Raw genomic sequence first — 13,611 nt, 5'->3', positions numbered from 1 at the left:
GAGCATCATTTAAAGGAATTTGTTCTTTGAGTTGAGTATGTCAGCACCAGGGTATAGTAGGGTGTAGCTCCAAGACCACACCTTGGAATATTACAGTGGGGCGGGTGGTGTTTAGGCGTTCAGATGTACACTCAGATGGGTTGAGGCTCCAGAAATAATGTTAGTTATGCCCCATTACCCCTCAGAAAGAGCAGATTTTGTTTTAATGTGATGTGCATAGGGAGCTGCCATATTGCCCGCTGAAGATGGGCACTATATTTGGATAGTAAATAATAGTTTTCGTAGACTACATAAATTTGTATTTCAGAGGTTTGGGTTTAAAACAGTTATGCATGGATTTAAATTCTAATGAGTTTATAAACTTGTTCTTGTTACCTGCTATTTTTTTTTGTACATGTTAGCAGATATAGTGAGAGTGTTTATATTTTTCAAACTATAGTTGTACATCCAAAACATTGTAAAAGGTAAGTAACTTAACTGTGTTTGGTGTAAAGCTTGGGGATTAATATAAGCCATGGGCTCCGCATATTGTATGTAAAACTGGAGCACTTGCACCAGTGGATAAATAGAAAGAGATGCTGGCTAAAGTTTGAAGTACCAATGCCTTGGAGGGAACCAAAAAAATGATTGGTACTTTTGTATTGGTAATATCAAGGCTTCACTGAAAATAATTGTAAAAAGTGGGCAGCACGATGGCTCAGAAGTGAGTGCTCTGGGCTTTGCAGTGCCAGGTCCCAGGTTCAAATCTTGGCCAGGACACTATCTGTATGGAGTTTGCATAAGTTTCCTCCAGGTACTCCGGTTTCCTCCCACATTCTAAAAACATGCAGTTAGGTGAACTGGCTACCCCCAAAAAAATTGACCTTGGACTGTATTAACCACCTGGGCGGTTAGCCCGAACCTGGTTCGGGGTAAGAAAACTTGCTACAAGCGTTTACCCCGTACCAGGTTCGGGGTAGCTAAAAATAGAAACAAGCGTTACAGTGCAATCTGATTGTCATACAGCATTGTATGCCAAACAGATTACAACTGAAAAAAAAAAAAAACACTTACCTTGTCCCCGCAGCTCATCCGTCCTCTTTCTTCTCCCAGCGTGTGCAGTGACGATCCCTAGGATTTCCTGGGTGACATTGGCGCGGGCGGGAGGCAGGAAATTCAAATCACTTTGTATTGGATTTAATACAAAAAAGCTGTATTGAGTCCAATACAAAGAAATCTTTATATAATATATATAATTTTATTATATATTATATAAGCTACTGTACAGCTACATTACACACTATTTCTTTTTTTTTTTTAAAGATATTTTTTTGTATGTTTTACATTTTTTTTTTTCAAGTTTATTATTAAATTTAAAAAATTTTGGACATATTTCTGTGAGTTATGCCTAAGAAATATAGCCTACAATCTAAAATAAATTTCCATGCAAAAAAAGTAACGCTTTTTGCATGGAAGTACTCAAAGAATTAGAACACTCGGCGTTCGCGTCCCTCGGGAATTCCTGATGATGTTAGTGCATACGCCCGTCGACGGGGGACGTAGCGGGAAATTCAAATATTTTGTATTGGATTCAATACAAAGTCCTGTATGCAATCCAATACAATACAAAATGTTTTTATGTGGTTTTGTCTATATTTATGTGATGTTGGACTCTGTTTTAAAATTTACCACACTAGAGAGGTGTTTTAGAAAAATATAGTACTATACAGTATACCAAATTATTGCATTTTCAGTTATTTTATTTATTTATGCATTCTTGTTTAGGCTGATTTCTGTGTTTTTTATTTAATTTTATTAATTAAGTTAATTTTGTTTTTTTACATGATTGTGTGTTTCAAACTTTATTATATTCAGAATATCTACTAGACCCTTGTTCAAACATATTTCTGTAAGTTACAGGTCTACAATTTAAAAAAAAAAAAATTTCATGAAAAACTGTACTGCTTTTGGTACAGAAATCCAGACATCAGTGAAACGCCCAGGAGGTTAAAGACATACAGCTAGGTCCATAAACATTTGGACAGAGACAACTTTTTTCTAATTTTGGTTTTGTACATTACCACTATTAACCCTCCTAGTGGTAATCCCGAGTGTGACTCGGGGTGGAAAAAAGTAGCAAAAAGTGGTAGCCCTGAGCCACACTCGGGGTAACTTTGTCCCCCTTACCTCAGCCCTGCGCTCCAGCGGCAATCAGACGATCCCGCTGTGATGCCGGGGCGCCTTTCTGTCGGGAGGCGTGGCCGGGCGGGAATTTTAAAAGCAGATTACTGAGTAATCTGCTTTTAAATGCCACCAAAAGGGATCTCGCAGGCGCAAGCGCTGTTTTAGAGGAATTTGAAAGCAGTGGTAGCAATTTGGAGTCCTTTGTGGAATCGAGCGATAGTGATTCAACAGGAAATTTGTCATCGGACAGCAAAAGTGAACTGAGCAACAATTCTGAATCAGTTCTGAGGTCAGTGCTGTGCGCACATGGTGTCCTATTGACCTTGATGTGGACCAGGCAGCACCGCCAAGATTTCCATTCACCGGCGCACCTGGGATGAAAATTGAGGCTGAATACGACGACCCCTTGGCATACCTGAAGTTGTTTTTGACCAATGAAGTTATCGAAAAAATTGTTACAGAGACAAACAGGTAGGCCGCTCTTGTGTTTGCTAACTTTTGTATGCTGCTTTTTGTTTGCTAACTTTTTACATTTTTTTTTATACCAACATATATGCTGCTCTGTGTTTGCTATCGTATTACTTGCAACCTTCACACTATAAAAGCACATATCCTAAAACACATTTTTTATTTTGTTTTATGCAGGTACGCTGGACAACAACAAGGTGCTCCATACCTGAGGTTTGCAAAAGCAGAAAGTAGGAACCTGTGACCAAGGATGACATTTGGCTGTTTTTGGGCTTGGTGATCCTACAGGGAGTGGTGGGCAAACCCATGCAGAAGTGTCTCAGATGATTCTACAAAATTTCCAGCAAACCAGAAAGAGATGTCAGCATTGACAAAAGTCTAATGGCTTACAAGGGGAGGCTCAGCTGGGTGCAGTATATTGCGTCAAAGAGGGCACGATTTGCGTGAAGACCTATATGCTGTGCGAATCCTCATCTGGCTACATATGGAATACAGTACTGAACACTGGAAAAGGGATACAGTTTAACCCCAGATACAGCCAATATGGATTGGCAACATCTTCAGTGCTATCCCTCATTGAGCCATTGCTAGGTCAGGGCTATTGTGTCACAACTGACAATTTCTACACCTCTCCTGAGCTTTAGGAGTTCCTTTTGCAACACAGAACAGATGCCTATGGAACCGTTAGGGCTAACCGGTGCAACCTGCCATCATTGATTGCAAAAGGGAAGCTGAAGAAAGGAGAAATTGTTGCCTGGCAGAAAGGAAAGATGATGGCCCCGAAATGGCCATGTGACAAGAAAGATGTGTGCCTGATGAGTACTGTCCATGATGCCTCCACCGTTCTGGTACACACAAAACGTGGGAAAGAAGTGATGAAGCCACAGGTGGTGATTGATTACAACAACACCATGGGAGGTGTGGACAGAGCTGACCAAACCATGACATTCTACCCAGCGATGAGGAAACAGCAAAGGAAGTACTACAAGAACATTTTCAGGCATCTTGTTGAGCAGTGCCTGTGGAATGCCTACGTTCTCTACAAAAAAAAAATCAGAGGCCTGTGAATCATTCAGACTTCATTTTGCAAGTTTCCGAATCCATAGTCAAGAACCCCCAAACACCATCAGTGGCTATGAATAGACCTGGACGTCGTGCTGCTACCGCTGTCAACCCAGAACACCTGACCAGTCGTCACTTCACTGAATACATCCCACCAACAAAGGGGCACCTACAAGGACGTGCCTGGTTTGCTGCTCAAAGACCGATGACAGAGGAAGGAAGAAACGCAAGGAAACCAGGTTCTTCTGTCCTGCCTGTGATGTTGGACTTTGTGCAGCACCCTGCTTCAAAATCTACCACACTCAAGATGTGTACTAAAAATTTTTTTCTAAACTCTGCGTTTAACTTATATTATTATTTATCAATAATATTGGACCCTTGTTTGGAAAATTTCAGTGAGAAATTTGTGATAAAACATATTTTTTTTGATAAATTACACTGTTGTGGTCTATTATTTCATTATTTTCATATTATTATTTTTAAAAATATGATTTATAAATATGAATTATAGTTTATAACTATAATATAATTATACCCAGGAGTTAATCCTAAGAATTACAGGCCCACAATATAAACAAAAATTTCTATGCAAAAAAAAAAAAAAAAAAAAAAAAAAAAGGAGTTAGAACGCTAGGGGGGTTCATTTTAAATGAAACAACTCAGATGCAGTTTTAATCTTTTTTTTTTTTTTTTTTTAATTTACCTGTTAATTTTCCCTGTGAATGCGGATATGTTTAGCAGGGATGGGTCGATATCCAGCAGGAGGGAGAGACAGAGTGTTTTTTACTTTCTGAACTCACTGAATCTTTCTCCAAATGCAGCTTGCATTGCCATAATTGCACGGTGTAAATAATCACAATTTATGTGATTGATCTCTTCTTTGAACACTTTCAGGGAGGGGAAATGAGAGAGCATAGCTCTCTACATCTCTGGCAAACTCTGTCATCTTGTGCTCAAACGCCAGAACATCCTCCAGCAACTGCAGGGCTGTGCTTCCCTTTCCTTCTATATATTTTTTCAGCGTGTTTAAGTGACGTGTCATATTCACTGTGAAATTAAACTTTTCCAGCCAATTGAGGTCTCCTAGCTCAGGATAGCTGAGGCTTTTGCTTTCCAAGAAGGTCCACACATTCAAGGGGGAATGTTTGAGCACACAGTGCTTCTTGGTGCAAGATGCAGTGAAATGTCATCAGCTCTCAATCCAATGACTTTTTAAGTAAATTCACAAAGCCCCTCCGTGCTCCTCTCATACTGAGTACACCATCAGTAGGCATTGACACCAGGTGAGTGGTGTTTTTTCCTTTGGCTTTTAGACAACTCAAAACAGCCTTACAAGTGTCCTGTTCCCACGCTTGGCCCTTTAGTGGTACGAGTTCAATCAGGTCTTGCGCCCATCAGTGTTCATATATCTACATAATAGTGCTATCTGCTCAATATCGTTTACATCACAGGCATTTGAATATGCTTGAGCATGATCAATTTGCTTACTTGTGATGTTTGTTGCCATTTTATTGGTCCTGTCCTTGATAGTCTTTGCAGAGAGAGGCATTTCTTTAATTTTATGAATAATTTCCTGTTTATTTGTATCAGGTGTAATATTATACATTTAAAGACCATTCACTTTATCCATTGAAGGCCATGATTATTATACCCCCAAATCATTCATTGGAGTCCATGAATAAATTAATATACCCCAAAAATCACTGAGAAAACTTAGTATAATACATTGTTAGGCAAGAGAGACCTACTTGTAAGATCTTTACTTTCTTTCATATGTCAAAGTGTTTCAGGAATCAATAGCCCTGCTGTCCCTGCTGAAAAGCACCTTGATGTTTGTTTCTAGGTAACCCAGATACACATGGGACACAGGAATCCTTTGAGTCCAGCAACACTAACTCCACCCCCTCCAGTAACATTACAGCTGGGGAATCCCCCTCCCCATGCATACACAGGAGGAGGGAGAGCCTTACCTCACTGAGTCAGCAGGGACTGACAGGTCACACAAGGTGGACCCCCAGGAAGAGGAATCCCTCTCCCCCATATGTCTATGAAAGAGAGAGGATGTCCCCTTCTAGAAAGCACCCCCCCCCCCCCCCCTTCTAAAGGCCGAAGGGAGCCACAACAAGGAGGCTGAAGAGCTGCGGGTTGTTGACCCCTGCCTTAGACTATAATAATTACATATGACTATGGTAGAGACATTAGAGTGTAAGCTCTTTTAAGGGACAGCTAGTGATATGACGATGGACTTTGCTGCGCAATATGTTGGTGCTATATAAATATTGTGTAATAATATTAACACAAGAAGTTATGAACCCACTGCTGTGCCCTGCCTTTCAATGGCAGATAACCCTGCACGTCACGTGACCAGGCTGAGGACAATTAATATTAAACCCTCCTTAACCTCCATGGCACCGCGTAGTCTCCCCCTCACTGAGGCCTATAACCTGGTAAACAGATAACTTATATCTCCTCAGCACGGACACTCCTCATATAACGCTGACCAATGTCCCACCTATCAGCAATGTCTCTCTGTTCCCTGTACCGCCGCCTGTATATCGCCCCCTTCACCCCGCACAAACTCCGGTCACCTCCGGCTCTGTATATCGGAACAGTTCAATCTGAATCTTCCTGGGCTGACAGATCACTCACGTATTGCTCCGCCCACTTCCGGTTTCCGCCCTGACATCACGTCCGGGTTCTGGAGGTGGCAGGTATATACTTTGAAGGTGAAGTAGTGCTGGGTTGTACCTTGTGTGTTATGTTTCTGTGTGCAGGGCGGCAATAATAATAATAATAATGGAAGCCAGCACACTGCCTGCACTTATCAGCTGTGGGGTCTCCTAGACAGGTTCTCTTTACCTTGTGCACAGCCAGCTTCCTGTTTGTAGTCATGTGTAATGTGAGGTTACTTTCCTGGCTGAACATTTTGTGTGCTATGTGTTATTGTGCATTATTACAATGTTACAGCGCATTGTAACACATCAAAATGATGGATATTTATTTCAGGCATTCCATGCTATTGGACAAATCTACTTGTTTTTTTACCATCTTAGGGTTAAAAAATGAAAATGTAAAATCTCACTTTGTTTGATGGCTTTTATTGCTTTCTGTGACCCAGCCAATGAGATTTTCCCTTACTTACTTGTGACACTCCAATAAGAAATTAAAAAATCATTTGTCACCTGAACAGAAAGACACAGAAATTATTACAAATATTACAACTCTTTCTTATTCAACAAAAATGTGCTTTTGTTTCTGTGTCCCACTGGAGAAATTTCCCATATTTACCAATAGGAATTGAAGGTAAATTTCTCATTCTAATCTAATCTCTGCAGGTCAACAGATATTTGTCTTTATTTTCTGTGTCTTTTAATGAATAAAAAATAGGAAAACATAGTATACATTATTGAGCCAAACAAAATCTCCTGCTGTTTCTTTCCTTCTTGTTAATCCATTTTTGATGTGTACATCAATCAGCAGAAAGAGAAAATGGCAAGCAACCAATCAGTTAATACCTAGCTAGAAGGATCCAAATGATAGGAGCAATTTACAGCTTGCTAACTAGTAAAGATTCTCTAATTAAATCCCAAATCTAACTCAATTACTTATTAACTAACTTAGGTGATAAAACAGGTGTCATTTTGAGTGTGGATAGTTTAGATTTCACTGTAATATATGTAATGTTTCTCTGAGTTTACTTATTGCTATAGTAAATACAAGATTATCACCAACAATTATATTTTTTGTCTTTGTTCATCTTAATATTTGCTTATTTGCTCTTTTTCTCTTATTAGAAAGCCGAGATGTCGTTAACGCGCTTGGGAAGGCTGAGCCAGAAGTCCAGTGTCCTGTTTTTATGTGACATGCAGGAAAAGTTCAGACCTAATATTACTTTCTTCCCTCAGATTGTGTCTGTGGCTTCTAGGCTGCTCCAGGTAGGAAAATGATACAATATGATAAATGTATCAGGATATTTGTTGGATGCAATCAGCTGTGTGATTACACAGGAACCTCACTACTTGGCCTGCTAGGAAATTTGGATTTCCAAGCCTGTGGTTGTGAACAGCATTGTCATGTAATGGCTGTTACTGGACAGGGGGTCCAACTTCAACCCTGGAGGGCAACACAGTCCATGATTTTGAAACATTTTCTACATACTGTAGTTTTCATTTTCTTTCTTATCCACAGCTGTCAGTTAAGTAGGAAAATGCATATGTGTGGATTTGGGCTTTCACTGACTGGAGTTGGACATGCTGATAGATATTTACTGTCAATTACTTTTTTACCTGGTCAGCAATATGTTTTTTAAACAGATGTTTTATGCTTGTATGTTAATGAAAATGACCAATAAATAATAAATTCACATTTTTACATCTTAGTACAATGTTTTTCATTGGTTATAACTGTAATGTGACAAACTAAAACTCAAATGGAATGACCCAGGAGCACTGTGGCCAGCACAGTGGCTCAGTGGTTAGCACTCTGCCCTTCGCAGCGCTAGGTCCCATGTTCAAATCTCGTCCAGGACACTATCTGCATTTAGTTTGAAGGTTCTCCCTGTGTTTGCATGGGTTTCCTCCCACATCCCAAAAACATCTTTTGTACAGTGCTGGGTAATATGATAACGCTATATAAATACTGTGTAATAATAATAAAAAAATTTAGCGTTTGAATGTGAAAAAATTTGTGACTCATAAGTTAAAGTTGGAATATAGCCAAACTTTTTACTTGATTTGGATTGAGTGGGGAATAGTTAAACCCCTGTCCATACAAGGGTGACATCTGCAAGCTTTTTGGAATCAGTAAATTCTTTGTTGAAATAATAATATGACTTCTGAGGGTAATTGGTTGTCACCAGTGCTAATTTACCTATGTAAAAAAGGTCTTTAATAGTTTTTTTTAATTGTTAATTGTAGATTATATTCATCACTTTACTTTTAAAACATATTTTAATTTCAGGTTGTAGCCCTAAAAATTCAGGAAACATGAATGTTAAAGCAAAACATAGTATGAAGTTGTCAGTTCTCCTTTGCAAAATGAACTAAATCTGTACTAAAATTAATTTTAGCTGCATTCTACCTTTTGGCCACTTGGTGTCAATTTTGTGTAACACATTGGTTAAAAAGTGTTCTGATAAGATTTTCATTATCCCTTTTTTTATTATTATTACACAGTATTTATATAGTGCCAACATAATAGACAGCGCTTTACAAAGTACATAGTCATGTCCCTACCAACAATATGTCTTTATTAAAGTCTAAGGTCAATTTTTTGGGGGGAAGCAAAATTAACCCAATTGCATGTTTTTGGAAAGTGGGAGGAAACCGGAGTACTCAGAGAAAACTCAAAAATCTAATGTCCCTATCATAGTATTTCATATTTCTTTAATATAGACCAATGTCCAGATTGTATTAGTTTACTAAGCAGTTTTAATGTGTTAGCATAGCAGCAATCACTCATAATGACTTCTACAAATATGAATGACTTTTAGCTATTAGTGGAATTATCAATTTCAATTGTTAGGATAAAATTTCTGTTGCAAGTTTTTTTTTTGTATATGAAAGGTTTTATAAGAAAGAAAATGTATAAAAAAAAAAAAAGTTGCTGCACACAGTCCCTAATTAGATCCCTTACTTCAACCCTCAAAAGGATAAAAGGTGGCACCTGATTGACAACTATAGGCAGCAATTGCACTTTTGTTCCCCATTTCTGTTTCCTCAGGCACTGGTTAGAAATGCGCAAAACTTCAGGGAGGATAGCCATTGGGGCACCTGGCTGGTAAATGTGCTCTGCCAAGGTAGGGTGGCATAGGTTTTGTAGAGATGTAAGACCAAAGTAAAATTGTATTGCCCTCTTTGCCCAGGGGTGATCATCAGCACTGAGGGGTGATCATCATTTTGTGTTCATAGGATAGAAAAATCTGGTGATTTCCAGGTAATGGCAGCTGAATGCTTTTTATACTGAACTTTCAGGGCTTTAAAACCCGGTGAAGATGTATGTATTATAACATCCCTGTTACTTGACCTGTTTTAAAGAACCTTTCTTAGGACCCCTTGTTATCATTATATATAGTGCAGTCAGATGTTTAATTATTATACTTTTACATAAAACATTTACTTGATTGTAGTAAGTGCTCCAAGCTAACCACATGCAAATGTCTGTCTTAAGTTAGATCTTATTTCTTACTGGATGACATTTCATTTGATAAGCACACTATATTATACCGTTTTCAACTTTCCATCTAGCTCCTGTGTTATCTACATATCATTGCTTATGCATTCTGATATGTGTAAATAAATGAATGGTGGTCTTTTCTTGTGTGTCAGCATGGGCTCTTGTAGTCTTGACAGGTTGCCAATGCAGAAGTGCTCTTGGGAAACAATTGTCACCCCACAACAGAAAGTACCCAAACAACAACTTTTATGGTGGGATCACCAGGTTTTATGTTAAATAGATTGAATATACTATCATTTATTTATCTATAGGCTGGGAAGATTTTGGACATACCAGTAATAGTGACTGAACAGTACCCTAAAGGACTTGGTCCCACCGTACCAGAACTTGGAGCTGATGGCATCAAGAAATACTCTAAAACTTGCTTTACCATGTTGATTCCAGAAGTGGAAAAGGAGCTCCAGTCCTTTCCTGAGCGACGTTCTGTTATCCTCTGTGGCATTGAGACACAGGCCTGCATTACGGTATTTTTAATTGAAAATTACTGTTAGAGGAGAACATGATTTTTTGGTGTCCATATATATGAATATTAGCCATGAAAGTTTGAAGAATGTTCTTCATATAAATGTAAAGGCAAAACTTTTAAAAATGTATCTGGATAGAGTAGGGATGAGTTGGACCTTCTGTCTGTTTGTATTGCTGTTAGGGCCCTTTTGGGGAGATTTTGTTTTCTTTTTGCCCTGGTGATCATTGTCACTAGGTAGTAAGTGATAAAAAATACATAATTTTGCAGTTGTCACCAGAGAAAGAAGCGTGAGCATATCTTTAAATGAGGAGAAATGTGACAACTGCCTAAGATAGCCGTTCACTTTGGTCAGATTTATCATTTCCCATTGGGCCTCCAGGACAAACTATTTTTGGCTATACATACCTGCCCATCTATATGATTTTTACCATTCAAGTCTGAACAGCACAGACACTTATATCCGTGAACCTTGTTATACAATGACAATATCAGGGAAAGCAAGGCACCATAAAGCTGACTAGATAGATACGACAGGGGAAAGGTGTCAAAAGGTTCACAATCTGTGATTTCTATTCTGATTAAGATCTGTCCACATTTACTAAATCATTGGTTACTGCTCTTCCATCTATTCCTTGTTTTTTAACCAGCTGCTTTACCAATTTCCTTTTCAGAGTACCACTTTGGATCTTATTGAAAAGGGCTTTGATGTCCATGTTGTAGCTGATGCTTGTTCATCCCGCAGGTAACTTCTGCTCAGTTTAATCTTCACATTCCATTAGGCTCATTTATGAAAAAATAAATAGCTGGAAATCTGTACTGCTAGCAGTTCATTCAGATACTGAGTAGCTTGATATGAGCTGGAATACTGATCCCTTCTCATTATGCTGTTATTAGACCATATATGCGTCAGCACTTGGAAAGAGTTTTGAAAAATAGGGCCCAGAAAAACCTTCAACATTATGGAGATGTTTTAAGATGTTTTACAACAGCAACCTTTTGGAGGATCAGCTTTGTTTTTTAAAGGCATACTATTGTAACAAAGAAAAATTCCTTAGTGTTTTTTTTGCTTTAAATCTTTTGCAATGTGAATACATGAGATTTGTTTCTTAACGTTGAAGTGATTAAGTGCCCATATTATACACGTCAAGTACAGTATTTGGATTGTCTGTACAAGAAGTAAAACCACTTTAACACAAGCCCTCGTTCATCTGTCTAACATTGTCATCTGTTTAACACTCTTCAGGATAAGACTAACTCCCCCCCCCCCAACTTATCATTGTCAAGAAAGAAAAAAATACCCCATACCAAGTTGTGGTCACATTATGCTTGGGTCCCTGAATCTACACTTTTTTTTGTGTATCAGAGCTAGGTCTTTCTTTGGGTGTCCTGATCAGTGTTGAGTGATTGACCCTTCATATTAACTGTCCAGTCATGCAGGCAGTGATATGGACACTCACATATGGACCGCTGATCAGAAAAACAGGACCTTTCCTTTCTACAATCAGAAGACTTTAGGTGAGTACATTTTTCTTCAACATGTAGGAAAAGACAAAACCCTGATTGGATACAGGAGGGTGAACAAACTGGTATTTGTGCCTGGAGATCAGCTTTAGGCATTGGAGAGAAATTTTCCCAACACAATTTATGACGTTCTTGATAGGACAGTAGCCCATAACATCTTACACTGCACTGACTCCCAGTGGATAGCTTTTCTTTGTCTTCTCTTAATGTGTATTTATTTATGCCTAGCTTCGTCTATCATCTTTTTTTGCTAGCTGAAACACTTTCAGTGATACGGTCTTCAGTGATATTGGTTTTAGAAATCTCTTGATTGGGCTATATTGCACTTCAGTGCGGTTTTGTTGTAAAAAGCTGATGTTGTAGGGAAAGCTCACTGAAAACCTAACTTGTTATAAGGTTTAACTTCCTATAGAAACTCTTCTTCATGCACAGCCTATTGTTGTATCTGCCTCTGTAAGAAACAACTCGTACACAGGGTTTTCTTTGTGTCTGATCTGTGTTTGCCTCCTAAAAAACTTATTAAAACATAAAAGCAGCTATTTAAAACATAAAACATAAGACAGCTCAGAAATGGCCTAAAGCAACTCTTTTAAAAACTTAAAGGCAGTTTAAAGCAGCATGTGGCATCTGTAAGCACACTGCATTTTTACTTGTATCCCGTATATATGGGTGTTTTATTTAGAAGCCAGTCCAATGCAGTATACGTTTGAAGAAATTTAACTTATTTTTAAGCTCCTTTGACTTGATTTTTAGTTTTTCCTAGCCATGTTTTAGTTGGTTTCCCATTCACATGCGGGTTGTATGAGCAAGACACACAATGTGCAAATATCCAGGTACACAAGTTCTAAGGAGGCTGCAAAATGACAGTTGATCAGCAATTTGTTGGAAAATAGAACACACATTATATCACTGTCATTTTAAGTGTCTTAATTGTAAAATAATGGTTGTTCTTTTAGCCAGGTGGACCGTCTTTTCGCTCTTTCCCGCCTGAAACAAAGTGGAGCTTTTCTAACTACAAGTGAAGGAGTGATCTTACAGTTACTGCAGGACGCTTCCCATCCCAAATTTAAACAGGTAATATCCAGGCAGTGTACTTACCTAAATAATATCACAGGTGCCTCGCGTATAAAAGTTAAACTGTCTGTTCCTATTAGGCATAAGTAAGTTTAGATCAGTCAGCTTGCATGAATTTGACACAAGTTACGCACATGTCAGTGATCACTTAGACAGGAGCCCATGGACACAGATCTTTAAAAACACAATATTAGAAATGATAGAACAAAAGTTCTTACTGTTGACTTGGGACTTCCATTTTAAACCATGTTGAGTTTACTATAATGTCATATATTGCATACATTGAATTCTACCTTTTTCTTCCAGGTTCAGAAACTCATAATAGAGCCGGCTGCTGACAGCGGCCTGTTGTCTTTCTTTTAAAATCAAAATCTTCTCCTCACATATGATTGTATGGAATACCACATCTAACCTTGATTTCAAAACACTGACATGAATGTACATATATGTAAAACTATGGTAGTCCCAATAAAAATATTATATTTTAATACAAATTTTGGGGATTTCTCTTCTTTGACAGATGTCAGCCAGAACTGGATGTCAGGGTAAAATTTTCCCTCTGGCAAAGACTGTACTAAAAGCAGGGAATACATAAATACTACCTTTATTTTTCTTTGCAGTTT

At 38.4% G+C, this 13,611-nt stretch overlaps 1 protein-coding gene across 2 annotated transcripts; it reads left to right on the top strand.

Moving 5' to 3' along the window:
- The first annotated feature begins 6,272 nt into the window (after positions 1-6,272).
- ISOC2 (isochorismatase domain containing 2) lies at positions 6,273-13,482 on the top strand. 2 transcript variants are annotated; one of them, XM_072425573.1, is made up of 6 exons: positions 6,273-6,404; positions 7,488-7,628; positions 10,179-10,391; positions 11,065-11,135; positions 12,871-12,988; positions 13,295-13,482. In XM_072425573.1, exons 2-6 carry the CDS (start codon positions 7,497-7,499, stop codon positions 13,349-13,351), a joined length of 591 nt encoding a protein of 196 aa, XP_072281674.1. In that variant the 5' UTR covers positions 6,273-6,404; positions 7,488-7,496; the 3' UTR covers positions 13,352-13,482. The 2 variants fall into 2 exon arrangements, with proteins under 2 accessions (XP_072281674.1, XP_072281672.1); XM_072425571.1 differs by having other exon boundaries at positions 6,307-6,419.
- Positions 13,483-13,611: the final 129 nt, after the last annotated feature.

This window comes from Pyxicephalus adspersus, chromosome 11, assembly GCF_032062135.1.
Source record: "Pyxicephalus adspersus chromosome 11, UCB_Pads_2.0, whole genome shotgun sequence".
Lineage (NCBI taxonomy): Eukaryota > Metazoa > Chordata > Amphibia > Anura > Pyxicephalidae > Pyxicephalus > Pyxicephalus adspersus.
The sequence above is the reverse complement of the archived record's forward strand: the minus strand, read 5'-3'. Positions and strand labels throughout refer to the sequence as shown.